At 33.6% G+C, this 12,881-nt stretch overlaps 1 protein-coding gene and 1 non-coding gene across 2 annotated transcripts; one reads left to right on the top strand and one right to left on the bottom strand.

Annotated features, from left to right (window-relative positions):
• Positions 1-606: 606 nt before the first annotated feature.
• Positions 607-713, bottom strand: LOC127256533 (small nucleolar RNA R71). The gene has a single exon (XR_007839870.1). It is a non-coding gene; the product is annotated as a small nucleolar RNA R71 (small nucleolar RNA).
• Positions 714-1,101: 388 nt separating this feature from the next.
• LOC127256093 (uncharacterized) lies at positions 1,102-2,684 on the top strand. Its single transcript, XM_051281924.1, has 2 exons — positions 1,102-1,650; positions 1,707-2,684. The coding sequence occupies exons 1-2, from the start codon at positions 1,102-1,104 to the stop codon at positions 2,682-2,684; spliced, it is 1,527 nt and encodes a 508-aa protein (XP_051137881.1).
• Positions 2,685-12,881: the final 10,197 nt, after the last annotated feature.

The following is a 12,881-nucleotide window of genomic DNA, read 5'->3' as shown; positions in this document are numbered from 1 at the left end:
GATTGTCGCTTTGTTTTACTCTTTTGTATTATTTTAATTTATCCTCCTGTTTATGCCTCGTTCTTCTCGTACAGGTTAACTGATATTTAATCTTGAGATCAAGAAGGTTGAGCGAAAGCTACGAAAGGAAGCCAAGCAACGAAAAGCTGCTTAGGTTGCAAAGCTGGTAGAATCTTTAAACCACCTCAGAATCTCTAGCTCTAGCGACTCTAAAAGTGATCAAGAGACTGTCATGGCTGAGGATACCCGCACTCTAAGGGAGTTGGCTGCTCCCAACTTGGCGCAGCAGCCCTTATGCATTAACTTTCCAACTCTGAATAACACTATTGCTTTTGAACTGAAATTTGGATTAATTCATTTATTGTCTTCTTTTCATGGACTTGCAGGTGAAGAACCTCACAAACACTTGCAAAAGTACGACGTGGTGTGCTTCAGCATGAAACCACCAGGTGTACTGATGAACAGATCAAACTTAGAGCCTTCCCATTCTCGCTCAAAGATGCTGCAAATGATTGGCTCTAATATCTCCCACCTGGAAGCATCGACACGTGGAACGACATGAAAAAGAAATTTTTGGAGAAGTACTTTCCAGCTTCCAGAGCTGCGATCCTGAGGAAGGAGATATGTGGCATTAAGCAACAATCATGTGAAACGCTCCATGAATATTGAGAGCGATTTAATAAGCTTATCATTAAATGTCCACAACATCAAATTCCCCCTCAATTATTGATTCAATATTTTTATGATGGTTTGTCATTGATGGACAGGAACATCATCGACGCTGCAAGTGGTGGAGCTTTAGTAAATAAGACGCCGGCACAAGCTTGGGATCTTATTGCGAGGATGGCTGAAAACACGCAGCAATTTGGTTCAAGAGATGTTGGACATATGAGCGGAAACAACAGCGACCATGCCATCCAATCGATGCAACAACAACTTTCTGAGTTGACGAGCTTTGTTCGCAAGATGGTCGTGGAAAAATCAAACCCGAGTGTCCAGGTCAAGGTGTGTGGAATATGCACGAGTGCAGGACACCCTACAGATGCATGTCCGACCCTCTAAGAAAAATGTGCAGTGGATGTGAACACTGCAAACTACAGTATGAATAGACCTCCAGCGTACAATCCATACTCCAACACCTACAATCCAGGCTGGAGAGATCATCCGAACCTGCGTTATGGAAACACACAGCAGGGTAATGCTCATCAACCATTCGGAGCTATGCAGCAGATGCAACAACCTCGTTTCTATGAGAAACAGCCGCCCCAAGCACCCACAAGCAACTCCAATCCATCTTTGGAAGACTTGGTGAAGTCTACGGCTACCAGTACCCTGCAATTCCAGCAAGAGATGAAGTCAACTGTCGACAAATTACAAGGTCAGATCAATCAAGTGTCAGAGGAGGTGAGACAGCAACGTGAAAGAGGAAAGTGGCCTGCTCAACCTGAGCCAAATCCAGCAAATGTCAGCGCCATCACTATCTACAGTGATATGATGATTGAATGTTCCTCCCGGCCTAATCCAAAGAATACGAGTGCTATAACCCTTCGTAGCGGAAAGGAATTGGAAGGTCCACCTCATATCTCAAAGGAACAAAATGAGGATCAGATTAAGATGGAGATTGAAAAAGAAACTGAACTTCACGAAAAGGTACTTCCTAACTCTGTTCCTCCTACTGAAACTAAATCAGCTCCTTTTCCTGACAGGTTGAAGAAACCACAAAAGGCAAACAACAAAAAGAGATGATGGAAATATTCAAGAAGGTGGAACTTAATATCCTGCTCCTGGAAGCTATCAACCAAATCCCCAAGTACGCAAAGTTTTTGAAAGAACTGTGCACTAACAAAAGAAAATTGCGAGGGGACGAGCATATTATAGCGGGTGAGAACGTTTCTGCTGTTATCAAAAGAAATGTACCACCTAAAACAAGTGATCCATGTATGGTTTCTATCCTTTGTAAGATTGGAAAAACTAAGATAACTAAGGCTATGCTAGATCTAGGAGCTGCTATTAATGTCATGCCTCGATCAATATACGACTCTTTAAATCTAGGGTCTCTAAAAGAAACAGGAATTATTATTCAACTTGTTGATCGAACCCATGCTTATCCCGATGGTATGATAGAAGATGTATTAGTTCAAGTGAATGAATTAATTTTTCCTGTTGATTTTTATATTCTTGATATGCACGATGCACATTGTTTTAATCCACCGCCTCTTTTGTTAGGAAGACCTTTTATGTGCACTGCAGGAACAAAGATAGATGTTAAAAAAGGCATACTCAGCTTGGAGTTTGATGGAGAAGAATTTCATTTCAATATTTTTAATCCCGTCAAATGTCCTGTTGAATCTGAATCGTTATATGCAATTAATGTTATTAATTTTGTGGTGCAGGAAACTTGTGAAGTTGGTAATGAGAATAAACGAAGAACTGTGTTGACAAAACAGTTAGAGAAAAGACCAACTGGAGAGAGTAAGAAAGGAAAAAAGATTGTCGAAAAGTGGAGATGGATTCCCAAAGGATCACCATTGCTGGCAGCGAAAAAATGTCATAAGGAGAATCAAAATTCTAAGCCAAAGAAAAAATGTGTGGCCAATAGACATCGCTTCAAATTATACCACGAGGGACCCTCACTTGATCCTATAAAGTCGGCATCCGTTGCCGATTTCGATGTTCAGAATTGATGCGAGGCGAAGTCTAGCTCAAAGACTATAAAGAAAAGAGTTTTTTGGGAGACAACCCAAATCATTTAATTGCTTTCTTTAATTTTATTTATTTTTATTATTTAATTGCTAATAATACTTTTGATAGTTTTGTTTGGTTTAGTCGCCGCCTCCAACCTCCGGCGCCGTCGACTTCTTCCTCCCCTGCTCAGTCATCACCGATCACCACATCCGTTCCTCTAAATGGCTTTCGTTGGTTAGTTGTTTTCGCAGGACTCAGGAGAACTTCAAGCCTCCCTAAAAATCACGATCAAATAAATAGGTGTTAACAAAGATCCCAACTACTACACCCCCTATGGACTCCAGGGAAGTTCCTCTATTCTTTCATTGCTTTCTTTACATTGAGGACAATGCATACTTTAGGTGTGGGGAGAGTTATGCAAAATTTTGGGCAAATTTTTCAATTTTTGTGCTACTTTTTATGCTTGATTTGCTGTCATTTTGCATGTTTTTGAAATTTGTCTGAAGTGAGTCAAATGTGATTTGTGTGATAGGTTAGTTTGGCATGACTAATGACATTTGATTGATGAAATGTTAAGTCAAGTCGACGTTTGAACCCTGTGAGATTTGAGCCTATGTTCCAAAAGTTACATTAGAAAATAAATTGCACATATTCAAGCTTTTGGAAATTTCTTTCATGTGTGATTTGTAGTGCTCAATTAGATGACCTAGAACTTGAGTAATTATGCATGTTGAACTTGCAACTATCGAGTCTTGCGTTTTGAAAATGATAAGGGAATTAGGTAACCCATTAAGCCTTTCTTTATTACCCAGCACAATATATTCCCCTAGTTAGCCCATTTGAGCCTTCTTAGCCTATTTTTCTCTAATAATAACTTGTCTTTTAGCCTCGTACCCTTCTTTTAATTAAGCCTTCTCCATTTGAACCCTATGTTAGAATGAATTACTTTAAGTCCATGTTGTGATGCACTTCATTTCTTCGGCACTAGTTAGAAACGAACTTCGGGTACGAATAAGTCATAGTATGAAGGAATAACTATGGGTAGTGTAGGTATATGTATATATATATAAAGGCAAAAGCCAAAATAAAAAATAAAAAATAAAAAAAATAAAAAAATAAAAAAATAAAAAATAAAAATAAAAAAATAAAAAAATAAAAAATAAAAATAAATAAATAAATAAAAAGAAAAAAAAGAATATATATATAATAAATACTAAATAAATAATAAAATAATCATCTTGAAGTATTTCTATTTGATTATATTATTGAAGTTTGGGCAGTGAATAGAATAAGGATTTCATTGTTTATGCCGATTTGTTCTTCATGTGCTAGCATCGTGTTCTTATTGTATTCTTTTCTGACATATTTTAGCCCTTGTATATCCTTTTTCCTACCTTGACCATAAGCTCCATTACAACCCTTATTGAAAGTCCTTTTGATTCTCTATGCTAGATTCAAATATCTTTAGTAAGGGAGATTTGATTTTTACTCAAGCCTATAGGATAATCTTTTGTTGCACTACCTGAGTATTGAGCCAATTATACATTTAATTCCTTCAGAGAGCATGTGAGAAAACACTTTATCTTGTGAGGTTGAGTTGGCTTGATGTGTTAAAATTCGGATTGAATTGGTTGTGTTGGATCCTCTTGTCATATCGAGTTGCCTGCGATTTCTTTGGCTTATTTCGAATTTATACTTGAGGGCAAGCATGATCTAGGTGTGGGGAGAATTGATAGTTAGAAATCGCATGCGTTTTATATTCATATCATATGCGATATTTGGGTGATTTTGATTGGATTCTACCTAATTTATATGCGAATTGTTTATTTGCTGTGTGCAGAGGGCAAATATTAAATTTGGCATAATTGGTAGAAAAATGAAATAAAATTAATTAAAGGCCCAAAAGCCCATCTACAAAATAATTAGGGTAAACATTAAATAAAAGGAAGGATCATACGTTTCAAAAGAGGAGGACGGATAGGGCAGAAACACACAGGAGCAGGAGACTAACAGATTCATAGATCGCGCAGGAGCAAATCGACAGAGAAGATTTCCCCCTCCCACTATGACTTTATCTTTCACTTTTGTTCTTTATTATTTGATTATGGAGTAGATACTTTTCTGGTTTGAGGGGTGATAATGTTTTGTTTCTTTTGTTTTGGAGATTCTTGATTTTCTTTATAAGAGTTCTTTTTTATTATCAATATTCGTCTAATTCTGATAATAGCGTTTGTGATTGTTAGATTGATTGAATATTTTGGTACCGATATTTAAATTAGTCTGATAATCTAAAGTCAATTCAGGTAGAATATCCGTAATTGTATTCGCACTTGAATAGGTGATAACCGGGTTGAATAGTTCATTCCCGGGGGTTAGACAATCAAATCTAATTGCTCATCCTAGGTAGTAATTATTTTGAATTGGGTTTTTCTAGATTACAATGCGGTTAGACAATATTCTTATGGGCGCAAGTTAGGTTTATTTGCTTAATTAGGGGTAGTTAACGGTCGTACCTTAATTACCTACATTGTAAGGAAAAATTGGTTGTCAGAACTTGTTGATAACTATAACCAATTTATTGATACTTTAATAAGAATTAACTTTATTAAATTAATGATAAAACACAAGTGTCATAACTGCATCATCCCTTGATCCAGGCATCCCCTTGATAATCAGTTCCCCTTAATTTAATTGCTTTGTTATTTTATTTTCATTAGATAATAAAAGAAAATTCCCCCTTTATTTACTGCATTAGAACATGAAAGAGTGAATCACACAATCCCCGTGGAGACGATCCCTTCCCCTGTATTACATTAAATTGTGATCACGGATTAGGTGAAATATTTGATTGACCGCGCGACAGGTCAGCTCTATATATATACATTATACATATATATATATATAGGATACATACATAGTCTCCGTTGATAGTGTGTTTGGATTGATTTGAGACTTTTTTTATCAAATAATTAAATCGTTAAATTTAATTACACCATTATTAATTTTATAAATTTATTATAATTTACATTTATATCATTAGATTTTTTACCTATCCAATCAATACACATCAAAATCCTTCAAACTCAAACCAAACCTATAATCTTAAAGAAATACAAAATCTCAAACCCATTATAAATTCAAATCCAATCCAAACTCCAAATAAACACACCCCTAATTTTATCCTAAAAAAATAGTTAAATAATAATAATGTCATTTTTGTAATCATATGTAAGTTGTATAAGTTTCTTTAAATTATACTAGAAGTGCAACTACTAAAGAAGAAAAGAAATACATTGATTTCCGAACAATCAAAATGAAAAAACGAAGACATTGATTTAGGGCAGATAAGCATAAAAATTTGTTTTCTACAAAATAACATCAATAATCAATATCCTTTGAAATATAATTTTTTGAAATAGTTAAATTTATTTTAGTCAAATATATATTTCTTTTTACTAAACTCCATAATATCGAACTTAAAAAAAAAAAAAAAAACCCACTGTTAAAATATATTTAGAAGTAATATATTATATTTATGGTAGTTATTTTATTTAATAGATTCGTTGGATTCTTGCCTTATTTAGATGATTTGTATATCACTACAAATATGTATGTATTCTTATGATTGAAATAGAAATTTCAGTTTCATATTCTAACATGGTATCAGAGCCAAATTCTCTCCGGGTACATCCATTACCCGTTATATCATGTATATATTTTTATATTTTATTAATGTATTTGCTTTTATTACGATCATGTTGTTATTTTCATGTCGTCACCGTCTCTACTACTCTACTGACAAAGTCTACTTTAAACTCTAACGTCGTTGAGAGTCTTGTTTTCGACTCTAACTTTATTGAGAGCGAGGGAGTTCTGTTTTCGAATCTATCTCTGTTGTGAGTGAGCGAGTGTTTTTTCCGACTCTAGCTTTATAGAGTGAGTGAGTCCTATTTTCGACTCTAGTTCTGTTGTGAGCGAGCGAGCGAGTCCTGTTTCCAACTCTAACAGTGTTAAGAGTTCTACTTCTGACTCTAATATAATGGACGACTACAACACTTTCAGTCAATCTTGGCGAATTCAAATTCGTACGTGAAAAATCTCGGCTATATCTTTTTCGGTCACTTCTGACAAACTCAAGTTTGTTCTATCATATCTTGAGTTAGATGAGGGGTGTTAAAATATATTTAGAAGTAATATATTATATTTATGGTAGTTATTTTATTTAAGAGATTCGTTGAATTCTTGTCTTATTTAGATGATTTGTATATCACTATAAATATGTACGTATTCTTATGATTGAAATAGAGAATTTCAGTTTCATATTCTAACACTCACACCTTTCAACCTGAAACTAAGCGCATCCTTGATTGTAATCTCACCACATTATTTTGAGTTTGCCCTTTCGACTAATTTTTTCGACACAATTCTCAATATATATAATATATTATACTTCCTTCGTCCGCAAAAATTAGCATATTTGAAGTTGGCGCAAAGATTAAGAAAAATAAATAGTTTATTGAAAAAGTAAAAAAAGTAAAAAATAAAAAAAATAGTTAAAAGTATTTTTGCAAAATTTTAAAGTGTAATCCAAATGTAATGTCATATTTTTATCACTCTTCTAAATAAATAAATATATTTATATATATTAGAATTTTTATTTATTTTTTATCTTTTATTAACTAATTTATACTATGTATAAATATGTATAGTTTTTATATTTATCTATCTTATACTCCATCGTATGGAATGTATATAATCGTTCATATTTTCGGCATAAATTTTGAAATATTATATTATATATGTACTATAAGAGAAGTATTAGAAGATAATGGTTTTGTTTCTTTACAAAAATAAAAAATAAAAAATAAAAAAATAAAAGATTTCTAAAACAAAATTAATATGTACATAATTATTAGTTTTATATTATTTTCATAATTTTTATATTTCACATAAAAAAAATTAGAAATTTTGAGAAAAAATAATAAAATTGTATTTTTTATTATAAAAAAAAGGGTCTATATATTGGCAATACAAAACAGACTCGATAAACTCAAATTAAGTAATCTAATTTATAGATAAGACCAAATCTAAATATAAATCTACTAAATCTAAAATTGAATATTTAAAATATCTCAACAAAACCAAAACACAAAATAACTCACATAATTTTATCCCTCAAAAAAAATGAAAGAAAACAAATTTGTTAAATAATAATAATGACATTTTCATAATAATATGAAAGTGGTAGCAATTTCTTTAAATTATAAGAAAGATACAACTACTAAAGAATAAAATAGATACATTGATTTCGGAAGAATCCAAACAAATAAACGAATACATTGATTCAAGGCGGATGAAGCATAAAAGTGATGGTACAAATACTCGTAAAGTACGAATTATCCCTCTTGTGTAAATCTAGTAGGAAACAATAACAATAGAATAATTACGCCGAAAGAAGTAATACAACCAATCAACAAGGACACAAGCAATTTTACGTGGAAAACCTCCTCGATGTGAGAAGTAAAAACCACGGGACCGAAATCCACAAAATCCCCACTATAATAAAAAAGGGGTACAAATCGTTCAACACAAAAATCAACCAAAGTTCCAACTCACAAGATATAACACCAATTTTGTCAACGAATATATGAGTGAAATAGAAAAATCACAATCAGTACCCTTCCGTTCAGACCAAAATACTCAATGATCTAAAGGTCTTATCACAATCGCCACCATTCATAATTTACTCCATGATGTCCCTAACAACATACTCAAATTTCAGTCTGATCCAACGGTTAGATCTTCCGATTCGATATTAACATCGAAACTAGTCCGACATAATTCGAGAAGGAACAAAGCTCTATGTTCGTGTCTATATCAAAATTATATCTAGGTTGATTTTCTATGTGTGAAGTTACCGAATCCCCTCTACATTCAAAAAAATAATAAATCAAAAAAAAAAATTATTTTCTATAAAATAACATCAATAACCAATATCCTTTGAAATATAATTTTTTTAAAAAATTAAATTAATTTTAATCAAATATATATTTCTTTTTTACTAAACTCGGTAACATTGAACTTTAAAAATAATAATAATAATAATAATAATAATAATAATAATAATAACTACACCTTTGAACTTAAAACTAAGTGCACCCTTGATTGGATTCTCACCACAAATTATTTTGAGTTTTGTGATGATTTTGGACCTGTGACAATTGGAGGCCCGGAACACTCCAACCCGACCCGTCCATCCGAAACCTGGATCCAGTACCCGCGACCCGACCCGATTATGTTGAGATGTGAAGACAGCCATTGGATTGAGGGAATTGATCTGGGCCGTTGGATCTGAGCTTAAGCCTTATATATATACATATATATATATATATATTGGCTCTTCTCTTGAACCGGGTTCAGTCTGTTTCGCTCATCGCAATCTGTCTCTCTCTAAAAACCCTACCCTCATGACGGCGCTCTTCGATCGATCTTCCTGGTGTGCTTTCCGGTGAACTGACCGGCGAATCTTGAGCTTCGATAGTGCACTTTGACGTTCAACATGTTCTAAAGCTTTCCATCGGTTTTCTTTCTTGATTCGAGTCTGTTTTGGTTGTTCGCGGTGTATATTGATTGTCCGTGATGAAATTAGACCTAGAATATTAGCATTTCCATAGATTGTGGTTTGGTTAGCGTGATTGTGAGTTTCCGTGGATGTCGTTTGTGGTTTGGGTCGAGGTTGAGTGTTTGCGTTGGTTCGGTTGATATATTCGGGTATAACTGAGTCCGAGCATCTTTGATTTCGATATAATAAAAGATTCTTTAGGTTCGTTTAATTTCTGAATGTCTTTGAGTGAATTACAAGTGTTCGATTCGTATATAATTTCAAAACAATTGGTGTCAGAGCTGTAGGGCTTGTTTTTCTATTCACTGGATTTTTGAAACCTTTGATATCTTGGGAACTCATTGTTTGGTTGTTCAGTCTTTTTGCGTGTTTTCAATGACAAGTTAGAGCCTAGAGCTCAGAAATGTGTATTTCTAGGTTATCCCGATGGAGTTGAGGGATATAGGCTATGGGTAACTTCTAAACCAGGTTTTAAAACTTTTGTAAGTAGGGATGTTATATTCAATGAACATGACATGCCTTGTTTAACAACAAAACAGTCCTTAAATGAGGAAGTTGTTATTAATAGTGCTCCTAGCAACACTTAAAATAAGGTGGAGCATCATCGCTATGAACTAAATAGTAATGAACCTGGAGTGGGTGAGCAGACTGTTTCTGAATTTTTAGATCAGTCCATGGGGACTGATCCTGAAAGGCAGAATCTGGATGGTAATTCAGATTCTGAAAATGTTTGAAATTGATTATGAAAATGTTGAAATTGATTCTGAAAATGCTGAAATCGATAATCAAAATCTAGAAAATTATCAACTTGCTAGGGATAGAAGTAGAAGGAATATTAGACAGCCCCCTAGGTTTAATGATTTTGATATTGATCAATTTCCTTATAATGTGTTTGAGTCATTAGATGGAAATGAACCAAAGTCATATAATGAGACAATGTAATCAAAACATAAAAGGAATGGGTTAAGGCAATTAATGAAGAGATTAAGTCTTTAAGGGACAATAACACGTGGGAGTTAGTTCCTAGGTTGCCTAATGGGTTTATAGTTGATTGTAAATGTCTTTACAAGGTAAAACAATATGAAAATGGAGTTAGGTTTAAGGCAAGATTAGTTGCAAAATGTTATACTAAAAAAGAGGAGATAGATTACAATGAGATTTTTGTTCCTGTTGTTAAATATACCACTATACATGTCATGCTTGCTTTGGTTGCTTATTTTAATTGGGAGTTGAAACAATTAGATGTAAAAACATCATTTTTACATGGTGATTTGTTTGAAAAGATATATATGAGACAACCGAAGGATTATCTTGATAAAAATAAAATAAATCATGTTTGTCTTTTAAAGAAATCACTTTATGGGTTAAAACAATCTCCTAAACAATGGAATCTTAAATTTGATGAATGTATGAAATCTTTGGAATTCACTAGAAGTAAATTTGACTATTGTTTGTATTTTAAAACAGCATGTAAGCATCCGGTTTTCTTGCTGTTATATGTTGATGATGTGTTGTTAATGGGTCATAGTTTGGAAACAATAAATCATGTGAAAGATTGCTTAAGCAAGAAATTTGATATGAAATATTTAGGGGATACAAAAGTAATTCTTTGCATGAATATAGTGAGAAATAGGAAAGAAAACTTGTTTTAAATCAGTCCATTTATATTAGAAAAACTCTGAAAAAAGTTTCTATGTGTGATGCAAAACCCTCATATGTCCCTCTCGCATCTAACTTCATTTTGTCAAAAGAGCAATGCCCTAAATCTGAAAATGATGTGGTTTATATGAAGAATATTCCTTACTCTAATGCCATAGGCTCTATCATGTATTTGATGTTGTGTAGTAGACCTGATTTAGCATATGCTATTAGTTGTTTAAGTCAATACATGGCTAACCCGGGTGTAGAACATTGGAATGCTCTTAAGTGTATTTTTAGGTATTTGGTGGGTACTTTAGACATAGGTCTGGTGTTTGGTAGACATGTGCATGATATTAACTTGATTGGCTATGTTGATTCAAATTATGTGAACGATAGGGATACTAGGAAGTCTACTACATCTTACTTGTTTACTTTATGTGGTTCTTGCATTAGTTGGAAGTCGCAATTACAACATATTGTGGCTCTTTCTATGACGGAGTCGGAATATGTTGCAATTACCGAAGCTTTAAAAGAAGCACTATGGCTAAAAGGACTTTTAAATGAACTAAAATACTTGAACAATGAAGTAACAGTGTTTTCGGATAGTCAATCGGGGATTCAACTTTGTAAAAATCTAGTTTTTCATGATCGCACCAAACACATAGATGTTAGATATCATTTTATTCGAGATGTTGTGTCTAAAGGTCTTTTAAAACTTGAAAAAATTCCTTCCGAATACAACCTTACGGATATGGGAACAAAGGTTTTGTCGGTAACAAAATTCAATTTGTGTAAGAAAACAATGTATATCGATACTTTTGATTAGAATTTTGTAAAAACTGTAGAACTTAAAATTCTGTGTTTTAAGTTACCAAACACACTGTTTTTCTTTTTCTTTTATGTTACTGCTGTAAACTTCTTTTTTTTTTTGTGATTAAAATTTGTGAATACTAATCACGTTAATGAGTCCGCAGGTTAAAAGACTGAAATCATTGAATGCTCGGACTGTGATGACACCCGTATTTGGTATAGTCTCCAGCCCAAAAAGGTGGAGATTTGTGATGATTTTGGGCCTGTGACAATTGGAGGACCGGAACACTCCAATCCGACCCGCCCATCCGAAACCCGGATCAAGTACCCGCGACCTGACCCCGATTATGTTGAGATGTGAAAGTAGCCGTTGGATTGAGGGAATTGATCTGGGCCGTTGGATATGAGCTTAAGCCTTATATATATATATTGGCTCTTCTCTTGAACCGGGTTCAGTCTGTTCCTCTCATTGCGATCTGTCTCTCTCTAAAAACCCTACCCTCGCGACGGCGCTCTTCGATCGATCTTCCTGGTGTGCTTTCCGGTGATCTAACCGGCGAATCTTGAGCTTCGATAGTGCGCTTTGACATTCGATGTGTTCTAAAGCTTTCCATCGGTTTTCTTTCTTGATTCGGGTCTGTTTTGGTTATTCGCGGTGTATATTGATTGTTCGTGATGCAATTAGACCTAGAATGTTAGTGTTTCCATAGATTGTGGTTTGGTTAGCGTGATTGTGTGTTTCCGTGGATGTCGTTTGTGGTTTGGGTCGAGGTTGAGTGTTTGCGTTGGTTCGGTTGATATATTTGGGTATAACTAAGTCCGAGCATCTTTGATTTCGATATAATAAAAGATTCTTTAGGTTCGTTTAATTGCTGAATGTCTTTGAGTAAATTACAAGTGTTCGATTCGTATATAATTTCACAACAAGTTTGTTATTTCGATTAATATTTTTTTCGACACAATTTTCAATATATATAATATTATATTATTTTATTATCTCACAACATTCTACATTCAAAATAAAAATATTATTTTTTATATTATTTACATAATTCTCTATACCTCATATAAATTTCAAATATAAACAAACCCTTTGTTTGTTCATTGTTGTTGAAATATTTTG

The sequence above is a fragment of the Andrographis paniculata genome, unplaced genomic scaffold, assembly GCF_009805555.1.
Source record: "Andrographis paniculata isolate CXL003 unplaced genomic scaffold, ASM980555v1 Contig55END, whole genome shotgun sequence".
Lineage (NCBI taxonomy): Eukaryota > Viridiplantae > Streptophyta > Magnoliopsida > Lamiales > Acanthaceae > Andrographis > Andrographis paniculata.
Note: the sequence above shows the minus strand (reverse complement) of the source record. Positions and strands in the feature narration are given on the sequence as shown.